Genomic DNA, 12,952 nt, shown 5'->3' with positions numbered 1-12,952 from the left:
AGACTGAATTATTTTGGCTTAGCTTTGGTCAATTTCTGGCCTCTTTAAACTTGGTTTCAAGTGAGATAAGAGGACTCACATACCTTCTGTATGGGTTTAACTAAGTAAACTGGTGTTTCTTCTTGGGGAGACAAAGCAGTGAAACTTCTCCTTCCTCAGACAAGGAGATGTTTTCCTTAATTGAAAGCCTTTCCTGAGGAAGAACATCATTGCTTAAATCTGTGAAAATACCTTGGTGAACTTTCAGTTTCTACCTTTTTATTTCCATTATCATATGATCATAGGTTGTTTTAGGATGTAAGGGACCTCTGGAGCTTATCTAGTCCAACCTCATGCATAAAGCAGGACTAACTAAAGTTGCCTGCGGCTGCTCAGGACTTTGTCTTCAGGGGAAATAGGGACATTAGAGTATAACTAGCTCCACTAAACTTCTTTGCACACATAGCATCTTTTTCTTATGTGCTGGAAATGACAGCACAGAATAAGATAATAATGCAACAGTATCAAAGCTGCTTCCTTTCTTGAGTGGTACTATCTGCAGCTTTTAGGAGTTCAGGTAAGGCATGCTTTGGCTTAATTTTATTTTTGTGTTATCCTGTTGCACCCCACAATGCAATGCCCTTAAAACATCTCGTTTCAAACAATGAAAGAGCAATCAGTCTTGCACTAAGTTGCTTGATATGGAGATCCAAATGAATTCTTTAGATTTTCTGCCACCTGGCTAGAAAACTGCCGCAGCATGTTAATATTCAGACTTGGTAATAGCTTTCTGTTTCTTGATGGGAGATGCAAAATAATGATGAATGCATGAAATAAAAAAAAAATGCTGTGTTGTTACACTTGTTCTGTGTGTTCATTTTTGGATCAGTGTTGGCCCCTGAACTCTGAACTACTTTATTTTTTTTAAGAACAGCATCTTTTCATATACTGAAACTGAGTATGATCCCATCCATAAAATAAACTTAAAATTCTATGAATGTAATTGAATATGAAACTAAATATATTTACATGTAAATAATATTTAATTGGAGTGGTAATTACTAACATTCATACAGTCTCTTCAAAAGAGCTGCTATAATACTTTACTAATGGTGTGCAATGGCAGTAAAGTACCTTGGAAAATCAGCTTTCTCAGGAGACTATGGGGGATTAGCTTCACTGCTTTTGTTTTCCAGGTGAGAACCATTGGTGATGTGTGCACCAGCTAGCTGTAGAAACTATCTTGGCCATTTTCAGAATTTTCTAGGGAAACTTAAATGATTTAATACAATCTTTTTTTTTTTTTTTTTTTTTTCCCGGTGTCATCCATTTTCTATTAGAATGAAGGATCTCTCCTCTTTTTTTTTTTTTTTTTAACTTAATTTGTGATTTTAGCCTTCAGTTAAAATGGTAAGTCCACTGACCCCCGTTTATTTGTTAGCCTGTGGAGGGAGTTTCTTCAAAGAAATCTGGATCTCCTTGGGCAATAACATTATTACCAATTAAAGTACAGCTAAACTGTGTAATGGAAGTAAAACTTGCACAAAAAACATTGAAGTACTACATTTTCAGTAATTCAGTAATAATTACTTTAAAAATCACTTATTTAAAGGTTTTTACTAACATAAATCTTTCACAGCTATAGGACACTGCTAATTGTGACATGCTTTTATTAAGCAGTCATTACTAAATACATTGCTGTAATTGTACGTGGTCAGTATTGATTGTCATCTTTAAATAATTTTTTTAGATAGAAAACTATAATAAACAAGAACTTCTGTATACTCATAAAACCAGAAATATTTAACTTTATTACAGTGATGGCACCCTTATAAACCACGTATAATATGTTAGTGCTAAAATTCTGATTGTCTAAAGAACTTCTGAGTGATTACTGGGTAGAGCAGAACTGAATTTCTGGTTGGCATAGAAACAATTCAGTCTTCATAACAATATCTTTTTCATATGGTAATTATAAAGCAATCAGTCTACCTATTTAGCATGTTTACATAAAATTAACATTTTATAAAAGAGAAATAACTTAGGTTTGTTTGTATTTCTGTGTAGCTTTTGAAAAAGCTAAATTAAAACGAGAGAAGGCAAATGCTATAGAAGCCAAGAAAAAAGAGAAAGAAGATAAGGAAAAAAAGAGAGAAGAATTAAAGAAGATTGTGGAAGAAGAAAGGATGAAGAAGAAAGAAGAGAAAGAGAGACTCAAAATAGAAAAGGAAAAAGTAATGCATTTGTAGTATGTGCTTCATATGGGAATATCGTAATGCCTTTCTAGCTTATTTGTTTCTTAGTTATTATCTGCCCTAAGTTATTTTCCATTAACTTTTTCCAAGTTCATAAGACTTGCCTTTTAAAAGACTATGTGTTTATAAAATGTGGCTGTGCATTTGTATTCCTAGATAACATTCTCTGTTTTATACATATTAGTTCACAAAATGTTCGCTTTGAACTTGCTCCTGAAGTAATAAACTTTTTTTGCCAATAATGCATAATAGTATTTGATGTGACAGTTGTCTTCTGCTTCAGAATTAGAGACCCTATACAGTGTCAGCTACCACAGTGTATTAAGTTATTGTGGAGTTCCTCATGATTTCCCTTTGGATGAGAATTGCTAAGTATCTTCTTGTTGCTTAGGCATAATATGAAGAAATTATTTATCCCACTATATTTTACCATATCCACCATCTATTCTGGTTGTCTTCTGCTATGACAACTTTCATAAGACTCTTATTTTAGATATTTTTCCTCAACCTGCCTCTGTTTAAAAAAGTTCATGACTAACACAAGAAAGAATCACTGCAGTTATTTTTTACTTTTGAATGTTTTTATCAGTATCTTATACAAAATAAAAATAATTAGATTATTTTGTTCTAATAAAATTTTTGTTTTTCAGTGTTATTGAAGTGGTAGATGGCATGGTTCTAGAAATTGTAATAGGAAGAAATGATCGTTTTATTTACAGTTCTGACTTCTCTTTCTCTCCTCCCTCCCTCCCTTCCCCACCCACCCTCTCCAGGAAAGAGAGAAGCTGCGAGAAGAAAAAAGAAAATATGTGGAATACCTAAAACAGTGGAGTAAACCTAGAGAAGATATGGAGTGTGATGATCTTAAGGTATGACTGAATATGCATTTGGAGTAGTGCAGGCTTAACTTGTACTTTACAAGGTCCTCAAGGCAGTTCCCCTCATGCAGAGGCAGATCTAGATCTGATCTGAATGCTAGGGGTTGTGTGTCAGCAGCAGTCATGTAATATTGTGCAGAGTAATCCCAATGATGATGTTAATAGGATGGACAGCATCTACATTTTCACCCTCCCAAAAATCTTGACTGTTTTTTCAGTCTTAATGTGGAACAGTGTGTCCTCTACCCCCCACCTCCCCCCGCCCCAAATTGTTGAACTTGCTGAGCAGAGGGCATTGCATATGCCTGACTTTTCAGTTAGATATACAACATGAATTTGCCTAGAGTAAACCTGACTGACTTAGAAGATTTCAGTAATGAAGAAACCAATTTTTGGATGCAAAAGGTAGAAAGGTAGAGAGTGTTTTTGTTCCCTGTGGCACTCCTTTGATTTAAACTCTAGCGATATCCTTGCTTAATGATCCTCTTTCTGGATGATCTTGCAAACCTGTAGAAAGTAACAAGAATGTACCTCCCAAAGAACTTCATGTTCTAAACAAGAATGTAGTGGGGTTCCACATAAGATTGTCTAATATAAAGTGTGGTTAGTTACACTTGCACGCACTTTGTTATGATTAATTTTGGCAGTGAATGGCAAAAGAATGAGAAATAGTCAGAAGTACGTGGATAGGAGTTTGAGAAATACGCAGGGAAACATGACAGAAGCAAGACAACAAATGAAAGTTTGAGAGTGTTAATTGAACTGTTAGCGCTGGGTGGGAGGAACATAGGAAAACTGAACATACTTGCAGGGTGACCTGTATAAGCCCATGACAGTAAGGGTGAAAACTTCTAGCTGTGTATTAGAAAAGGAGAAGAAACTGAAGAAAAGGAATAGATTGTCAAAATGAGAGGAAGCTGTGCGAAACAGTGCTGTTGCATTTTGAATGAAAAGACAAGGGGAGGTGTGGAAAAATGGCATCATAACTACAGTGAAAATTGACACACATATGAATAAAGATGGCTGGTGATACAGGTGAGGAGGGAAGAAGAAAGATCCATCTGTAGACTGCAGTTTCTCAAAAAATATCCTCCTCAGGAAATATATGACATATCTTAACTCTGTTTTTCTGAAAACGTAGTATTGACCAGTCTTCTCATTCATGTTTATAAACTACATTCTTTGTGGAAAGGAGCCATCCTTTTCTGACAGGAGATAGTTTGGCTCTGTCTATTCAGAAACATTAGGTGAAGACAAATCTTTAAGACTTCCATGAAGATATTAATTTGGAAAACAAAATCCGTGTTGGATATTGTCATCTGTGAATTCTTGGTTATATCTCTGTTACATGGTCTTGATCAGCTAAGTCAGCTGTCATAACTGCCTTACCAATGCAAAAACGCAAATGCCAGACAACTACATATTCATCAGACATGACCTCGCACATCCTAATATTAGATATGTGTGTTTTTATGTGTATGTGTTGGGTTTTTGGTTTTTGCTAGCAATGCTGCATAACTTTTTAAAGAATATGTGTATTTTTGTTGCTTATCTGGACAGTTCCAGCAAATTTAACAATTCTTGTGGACTAATACAGGTTTAAAAGAAAAAAAACTTGACAGCCTATGTTATTAAACTGGTAGTGGATTTGAGTTCCTTAAGGCAAAGATTAAAGTTTATTCCGTATCTCCAAAGATTTACATCTGCGTTGCATGCTCTTTGGTGTTTTAAGTTAATACTGCCACAGATATTACCATACTAATTGATTGTATGTCTTACAGAAATATTTTCAGTAAAATATAATGAAGCCCAATGGATATATTCCTTAGAATGATAAACTGTTTATGTTTTTAGTCACTTGTGTACTCTGCTGAAACCAAATACAAATATTAAGTTGTTCTATTTGCATTGCAGGAACTTCCAGTGCCAATGCCAGTGAAGACTAGACTTCCTCCTGAGATCTTTGGTGATGCTCTGATGGTTTTGGAGTTTTTATATGCTTTTGGGGAACTCTTTGATCTTCAAGATGAATTTCCTGAAGGAGTAACTTTAGGTAAGTTGTCATCTATAGGGCAAGATGCCCCAATTTTGTGGTGCCCCTTCTCCTCCCAAACATCTTAAGTGTATGCATTTACCAGTACTTCAGAGTTTTCTGTGCAGTTTTAATGTGGCAGTGCTTACACACACATATCAATCAATTTTTCTTTTCACAGTCAACTTCTGCAGTATCAGTAAAATTAAGATTAATTTCAATGTAGAAACTATTAATTTACTTAGAGTCTACCTGTATTTTTCTGTTGCAGTTATATATTATACAAAGGATATAGTTTTGTCAACATTTTCTTTCTGACGGCATCACTTTGAGAATATTTGCAGTAAATTATGGAAAAGTAACTTGATTATCATACCTGGAGGAGAAAAAATGTTTTCATTCTTCAATACATAATTACTTTGCAACATTGCGGCAAAAGTGACGCTTCTTAAACTTTATTCACAGAAGTTTTAGAAGAAGCTCTTGTAGGAAATGACACTGAAGGCCCGCTATGTGAATTGCTGTTTTTCTTCCTGACTGCCATCTTTCAGGCAATGGCCGAAGAGGAAGAGGAAGTGGCCAAAGATCAAATAGCTGATGCTGAGACCAAAGGTCAGATCTTAATTTTACTATTTAAAAACTGAAATTCCACTGGAATTAACTTTAAAATGCATGCATTATGGCATTCCTTTGTTTAACCTTGTCTTATTATGCATGGATAATGCATATAAATGGACTTGTTTTTTCTGTTTTATCTGGAATAAAAGTTTTAAACTGGGCGTGGAGGGCAGGGGAGGGAACAGAAAAAGCAAGCTTGTTGCTACTATGGTTGTATCCAGCAAAGCATAATAAGCATTTAACAGCACTGCTTATGTTCTGGAGGTGCAGGAAACCTGTCTTCACCTTCTTCCTCCTCCTTCAGCACTGTTAGATGTTTCTCCTGAGGGTCAGGAAAAGAGGCATTTTCCTGAATCTTCTTAAAGGTTTTTATCTGCAGCTATAAAAAAAATCTCAGGGCCTAAACCTGACACCAGTTAAAAAACTAAAAACTCTTGAGTACAGCTATAATGGAAAATTCAATATTTATTGTCCTTCAAGACATGTAAGTATGCATGTTCACTCCCAGATACTATTGTGTTGCTGTGCTTTCTCACTAAAGCATCTTGCAGTCACTGTGCCTCTGGGCTCTGCTCTAAGGCTGAAGCTGCCCACGTTTTCAGAGGCATTCAGTATGCACTAATCGGAAGGAAGCTCACACTTGTTCCAAATTTATGTGATCAGCAACATTATGTGTCTGTCTTCATCTTTAATAGACTGTTTCTGTTTTGCATTCAGCCAGCTTAATGATTCAGTTTTTAGTCTGTGAATGCTCTATGCCTCTTTCTGCAGTGTTGTACCTATGAGATCTTACTGGTGCTACAGGGAATGCTTTAGAGGTCTGATTTTTGACTGAGGCAATGGTTTCATGATGCAAAGTGTTTGAAGGTTATACCAACTCAAAGTATTCTGTGTCTCCCTTTGCACACTTCTGGATATTCATGCCCTCACGAGGTGCTGCTCCCTTATTTGTGCTTAGCTCAGCTATTTATGAAACCATGCTGTGGATCAGGGAACTGATTTGGCTGCTTTGTTATGCTCATCCTTTATCTAGGGATGGTCCCTCAAACACTGTGTTCATGCAGCTGAGGAGGCAGGAAGAAGCATCAGACCATGAAAACACTTTAAGAAGTTACTGTTGCATGAACCTTCTGTGTTTTGAATCCATGGCCTAAGAGTTCTCTGGTTGTCTTGCCTAGTGCAGTGCTTGGTGGAAAGGGAAGCCAGCTGTTGCCACACTGTTGTTGTCCAGTGTGTCCTCTGCTCATGGACTGCCAAATTTGCTGACTAGTTAAAGGAGAAGCTTTGACCCACCCTTCCTGCTAGTCTTAGATACAGGAAGATTCCTTTAATTTCTCCTTTGAACCCTATGTGCTCTCATGCTTAAGGTTTACATCCAATCTGTAAAATGTCTGTATGTAAAACATTGCACTATCTTTAGCAATAGATGCTGCTCATGGTAAGTGAATAGCATTACAGATTTGGTAGAGTGTTAACAAATTTAGAGTGTTTTACTTATTGCTGATTTTAGTTATCATAGAATAGATTCTTTATCGTTCATAGAGCTGACCAGAAAAAAGGCAATGTAACTTTCGTATTTTAATTTGACCGTGTGGGGTTGGCAAGTGCAAAAACATACCATTTCACTTCTAATTTTGCGGAGTTGTGGGCAAGGCAGTTTGTCTCTTGTCTTCTACTTTCATTTAAAGCCTTTGAACTTCCATTTTTGTCACTCTTGTTCAGACAGCTTCTTTCCTATGAAAGAATTAGATGTTCTTGGCTTTGTAATTCTATGTAACGAAACTAGTAGTAGTCAGCATGCTTGCTCACTTGAATTCTATGCAGGCGATTTTTCTGTGGCAGAAAACATCATGGATGTAGGGTTTTGGTGTATAGTACTTTCTCACATTGTATTATATAGATAAGGTGAGAGGAAGGAAAGTGCAGGGGTTAATTTTTCAATGCCTGAGTAAAAATTTTCGAATGACATCAGTCACGATGCAAGAATCTATTGTGAATTTTGCTTTTATTTAGTCTTGGTTTGCATTTGTGCCTCTCTCTTTACTTGGTGACTTAGTAACTGCTTTATGATTTGGACTAGAGTAAAGTAAAATTGTTGAAACAGTATGCAAAACTGACAAAATTCTGCCAACCCTCTGGAGAAATACCTGCCAAGTGCTAAGGAAACCTTTTGTCCAAGAAACAGGAGTTCTGCTATTTCTCCCTTTCATTCCCGCTGCTGCACTGATCAGTCTGCTAAAGTGTGATGCTCCTTATTAAGTACAGATGCTTCTTTTGATGAAATTTTCTTTCTTTTTAATGACTTACTAATCATATGTGTGCAGAATGAGTAAGTTTATATCCAAGTCAGATAATAAAAATATATAGTGAATGATGATAACCAGTGTCAAAATGTCTGATTAGTTTGAATAGTCTTTCCTAAAAACAAAAATATAATAGGAAATAACAATTCATTTGGGGGAACAAAGTACAGGTGTTCTTGCATTTTTATTTATTTTTGCTTTCAAGTGTTTCCTGATATTTTTTCCACTGTCTTTTATGTTGCCTTTGTGCATGTTTTGTGCATTGTCGGTTGCTTTAGCAGATTATATGTAGGGAGAAGAGCTTGTAGCATGTGTTGCATGCCCTTAATTTTTGGTTGGGTATTTAGTTGGATTTAAAGATGTGTAAACTTTAATTTGGGTGTTGAATTTAGTTTTGAATACATTGATGTTTTGTGAATATCGGGGCCCTTTTTCGCTTTCTCTGCAATTTATATAAAAAAAAAACAACAGCTTGCTTTCCTCCCTTCCACAGCACAAGTTTTAACTTGCACTAGAATAAAGTGTTTATTTCCTTAAAGATTTAACAGAGGCTTTGGATGAAGATGCAGACCCCACAAAATCTGCACTGTCTGCAGTTGCAACTTTGGCAGCTGCATGGCCCCAGTTACATCAGGGTATGTGTGGGTTTCACTTCTTGTTTTGTTACTGTTCTTATTTTGCTCTGTGTTTTAAAGCACATTTATATAAATATTTTTTGATGTGTATGTAAAATAACTGTTCGTTCTTCTTAACTGTAGGCTGCAATTTGAAAAACTTGGATCTTGATAGCTGCACTCTTTCTGAGATTCTCAGACTTCACATTCTAGCATCAGGTGCTGATGTAACATCAGCTAATGCAAAATACCGTTACCAGAAACGAGGCGGGTTTGATGCTACTGATGATGCTTGCATGGAGCTGAGATTAAGTAATCCTGGTCTCTTGAAGAAACTTTCGAGTACCTCAGTGTATGATTTGTTGCCAGGTAATAAAATAATTGTTAGAGATGATTAGACTGTTCTTCAAGTGATCAGTTTTGTAACTGTTTCAGATCAATAGTGATCAGAAGTTACTATATCATAGAATAATTTAGGTTGGAAGGGACCTCTGAAGGTCACGTAGTCCAATTCTCCCCCTGCCCCAGCAGGTCCAACCAGATCAGAGACTGCAGAGAGAGGGTCTCATTACCTCTGGGTAGCTTTTTAAAATCAAGGTAAAAAAAAGTGTTGGTTTTAGTGGCAGAATGGTTCTTTGTGGGAGCAGCATCTTGAATGTTTGACTCGGTCCATGCTTTTTGTTCTTCTTCTATGTTTTGGTTTGCCTAAGTTATTTGAAAATGGAGAAAAGATGAATATCTACTGTTCTGGCGTCCCAGATTTGGAGGCAGTATTGCCTTTCAGTTCTTACATACCTGTTGACTGCAGTGACCAAATTCTTCCCAGAGTGCTAAGAGTTAAGAAAATAAAAATAAAGGCTCGTATCTCTAAGCAAAGCAGGTGTTTTAGCCATTTCAAGAAATGCCTCTTTGCAAGTGCGAGCTGATACTGTATGTGTTTGACTTTTCACTGTTCACTTTTTCTTTACTGAGAAGCTATCTTCAGTCTGGAGTGTGTAACAATAAGGATTATTTATCAATTGTATAATGGAATATAAACATTGGTGTGAATTTTATTAGGAGAAAAGATGAAGATTCTTCATGCCCTCTGCGGGAAACTCCTGACTCTTGTTTCCACTCGAGATTTCATTGAGGACTCCGTTGATGTATTACGACAGGCGAAACAGGAGTTCAGAGAATTAAAGGCAGAACAGCATCGCAAAGAACGAGAAGCAGCGGCAGCAAGGTAAAACTAGAATATGGCAAGCTAAATTTTGTTGAAACAAAATTGGACTAATTCCTTGATTACAAAAGGCACATGAGAAAGATAATTGTTCTTGAGTTCTATGTGGTTTCTTGAGGAAAAAGAAGCAAAACCTCATTGTGCTAAGCATTATACTTTCCCAAATTACTGTTATTTTTAGATGATGCTGTAGGGTACAAAGGAAAAAAGATGCAGCTAGAGTAGATACTAGATTAATTGCAACTGATTTTCTGTTTTCTTCCTACTGTTAGGATACGTAAGAGGAAAGAAGAAAGGTTAAAAGAACAAGAACTAAAAATGAAAGGGAAGCAAGAAAAGCTGAAGGAAGAGGAGCAAAGAAATTCTACTGTAGAAGTAACTGTTGGGTATGATAAGTTGTATTACTGCAATACATACAATTATGGGCCTGGTTTTTAAATGGCACTTTCAGTGTATGTGGCCAGAGCTTGCCTTTTTAGTTTCATTAACTTAAATGAAAGTATACCTTGTTATATGGTCAAGTATATAGCTCTTAATGTTGATTTTCTTTCTTCTTCTTGTTTCTAGAATTATTTTATGAAAACAATTTTATTTTTTAAATCAGTTTTATTGTACTCCTAATACTAATGCAAGCATGACAGCTTTACTTAGTGACAAGAGAAACTTTCAAAATTTAATTTGTATTTTTGTGTTACATTTTGTTTGTATTGATTTTATATCTATGAATATCTTCATAATAGTCCATTCTAGGTTTTCTAATTTGAAAAACTGATCTGATTTGAGCTAGATAATACTGACCTCACATAACAGTTTATGAATCAAATTAATAGCATTTTTAAAAAAATGCTGTGCTATCCCAGGTGATTTCCATAAACACAAGATTTTTTGTTCTATTAATAAAACTGTATGGTTTCAGGTGGTAAGATTCATGCACATGCAGCTGTACATGATTCCAGAAAAAAAATCAAAGTGTATATACAACACTATATCTTTACCTGCTTGAGGAAGGGAGTTAGTTAAATAAATCTGCTTGCAAGAGGTGAGCATGGGCCAAAGACAGATTTGTGCTATGTTTCTGAAATTATAATTGAGAAAAAATCATAAATGAAACGTTTTCCTGTAATGGATGTGTGTAGTTCTTAAGGCTGTTAATTATATTTACTGAATGGATAAATGTATAATAATCTTTTTGTAAAACTGCATATGTTTTGATAAGGAAACTTTATTTTTTTATTTTTAGTAATGAAAAATAATTCAGCTAGTAGATAGACTGTAGAACAGTAGTAGAATTAGTAGAACAACACTAAGATATCCCCTAAAGGAGTCTGATTGTAAGAATGTTCTTTAAATGTGTGGATGATACAGTGAATACCAAAGTGCTGGGTTTAGCGCTTAGCATGGGACTTTTCAGTTACAGTACAGTATTTTTGCCTTGTTTCTTGGAAAATATTTTCTATCATTTGAAGTTAATTTAATAAAAGCTATGTAGTGTTACAGATCTGTAACTTAAGTACTTCAGAGAGAAAAATACCATTTGAATTAAAGATCCCATATTGTATTGTGTATTTTTTCATTACATTCAATTTTTAAAACATGACTGATCGATTAGTTCCCTTTGTTTATTTTATCATATCAGGGAGGAGGAACGGGAAGACCTTGATACTAGTACAGAGAGCAAAGAAGTTGAACGTAAAGAGCAAGACATGGACACGGTGACAGAGGATGAAGAGGACCTGGGACCAAACAAAAAAGGAAGAAGAGGTAATCCTTTAATGTAATGCTATAATGTGTTTGTTTATGCGTATGAGCATACACCTACGCATGCACATACCTGGGAAGCTGCTGTTTTTTGTAGTAAATTTTTATAAAGTATCAGTCTTCCTTGTAAATTTACAAAGAAGAAATGACCATGATCATAATGAGCTATTAAGGGCATTGAGCTGGCCTGATCTAGTTCTAGCTGTCAGCTCTGTGTGCTTTCACACTTTTGTTCCAGTTGTCTTCCATACTTACTGTGTTTGAATTCTTCTTTTGTCTAAAAATTAGGCTGTTGCCTGACAATCTATCTACAGTTCTGAACAGTGTACCTCGCTGACTTTGTGGGAGTCTCATCCAATAGTGTATAATGTGGTTTTGATTCTTTTTATTAGGAAGTTGCAAAAGCAACAGGTATTTTAAAAGAAAATGTCCCACTGAGTAGTTGGGTTTCGGTTTGGCTTTGTTATGGAGCAGCATACCTCCTATGCAAGAATGAAACCAGATTTATCCCCAGATTTAATTTCCTCAGGAGCAGGCTAGCAGAAACTGCAGTGCAGTGAATGGCGCAGCCTGCTATCTGTAACTAGATACAGAAATCACTAAAGAAGGATGAATTGTTGATGACTTGTGGTGCTAGCTCATCTGTTTCTTTCTCTCTTGAAGGCTTTGTGGTAGTGTCTATGCCAAATGAAAGCTCTTGGATGATTTTGGACTTTTATGTTGCAAAACTGTACAGTTCATAACAATACCTGGAATAGAAATTCTGAGTCTTTCAGTAATACAGTTTGGATGTTTTATGATGAAGAATGCTAATCATTGAGGTCTTTAAAAATAATTTCAAGTTTCTCCAATTCTCAAAAAAATAAAGTTTGAGACACTGCCTGTAGGGTAGACAAGTGTTTTTCACTCTTGGCTGCAAACAGAGAAACTGATAGTCATTCTGGAAAACTGAAAGCTGTGAATGCTGGCAGCATATTTCGCAGTCACACGTTTCAGTTAAAAGACCTCCTTTTCTATGTAAATATTGGAGCCAGACTCTGGCAAACTAAAATGTAAACTGGAATGTCTTCAGCAGGGTGGAAGGGGAATAATAGTATATGAAAAGATTTTTGGATAATGTAATGTAACCAAGTTTGCAATATAAGTTTTATATATGGACTGAAATCTTGGGAGGTTTAAGTTGAACATTTTGAGTATGGTAAACTGAGTCCAAAAGGTAGTTTATATTTAATAATGAAATTGCTAGAATTTTACTGTCATGATGGAAGATAATTTTATAACATACTTTTAAGT

The 12,952-nt window shown here is 35.6% G+C and overlaps 1 protein-coding gene across 4 annotated transcripts in view; it reads left to right on the top strand.

The window, feature by feature from the left end:
• The window catches only part of BAZ1A (bromodomain adjacent to zinc finger domain 1A), a 67,051-nt gene that overhangs the window by 31,402 nt on the left and 22,697 nt on the right, over positions 1 to 12,952 (top strand). For 2 of the 4 annotated variants that reach the window (XM_067296723.1, XM_067296725.1), the window contains exons 9-17: positions 2,047 to 2,213; positions 3,008 to 3,103; positions 5,027 to 5,165; positions 5,610 to 5,756; positions 8,605 to 8,700; positions 8,824 to 9,048; positions 9,739 to 9,904; positions 10,174 to 10,287; positions 11,538 to 11,662. In XM_067296723.1, the coding sequence (XP_067152824.1) occupies positions 2,047 to 2,213; positions 3,008 to 3,103; positions 5,027 to 5,165; positions 5,610 to 5,756; positions 8,605 to 8,700; positions 8,824 to 9,048; positions 9,739 to 9,904; positions 10,174 to 10,287; positions 11,538 to 11,662 (1,275 nt within the window). The remainder of the gene's footprint in view (positions 1 to 2,046; positions 2,214 to 3,007; positions 3,104 to 5,026; positions 5,166 to 5,609; positions 5,757 to 8,604; positions 8,701 to 8,823; positions 9,049 to 9,738; positions 9,905 to 10,173; positions 10,288 to 11,537; positions 11,663 to 12,952) is intronic. The other 2 variants (XM_067296724.1, XM_013940497.2) reach the window with 1 other exon arrangement.

Source organism: Apteryx mantelli, chromosome 4 (assembly GCF_036417845.1).
Source record: "Apteryx mantelli isolate bAptMan1 chromosome 4, bAptMan1.hap1, whole genome shotgun sequence".
Taxonomy (NCBI): domain Eukaryota; kingdom Metazoa; phylum Chordata; class Aves; order Apterygiformes; family Apterygidae; genus Apteryx; species Apteryx mantelli.
This window is presented reverse-complemented; position numbering and strand designations above follow the sequence as displayed.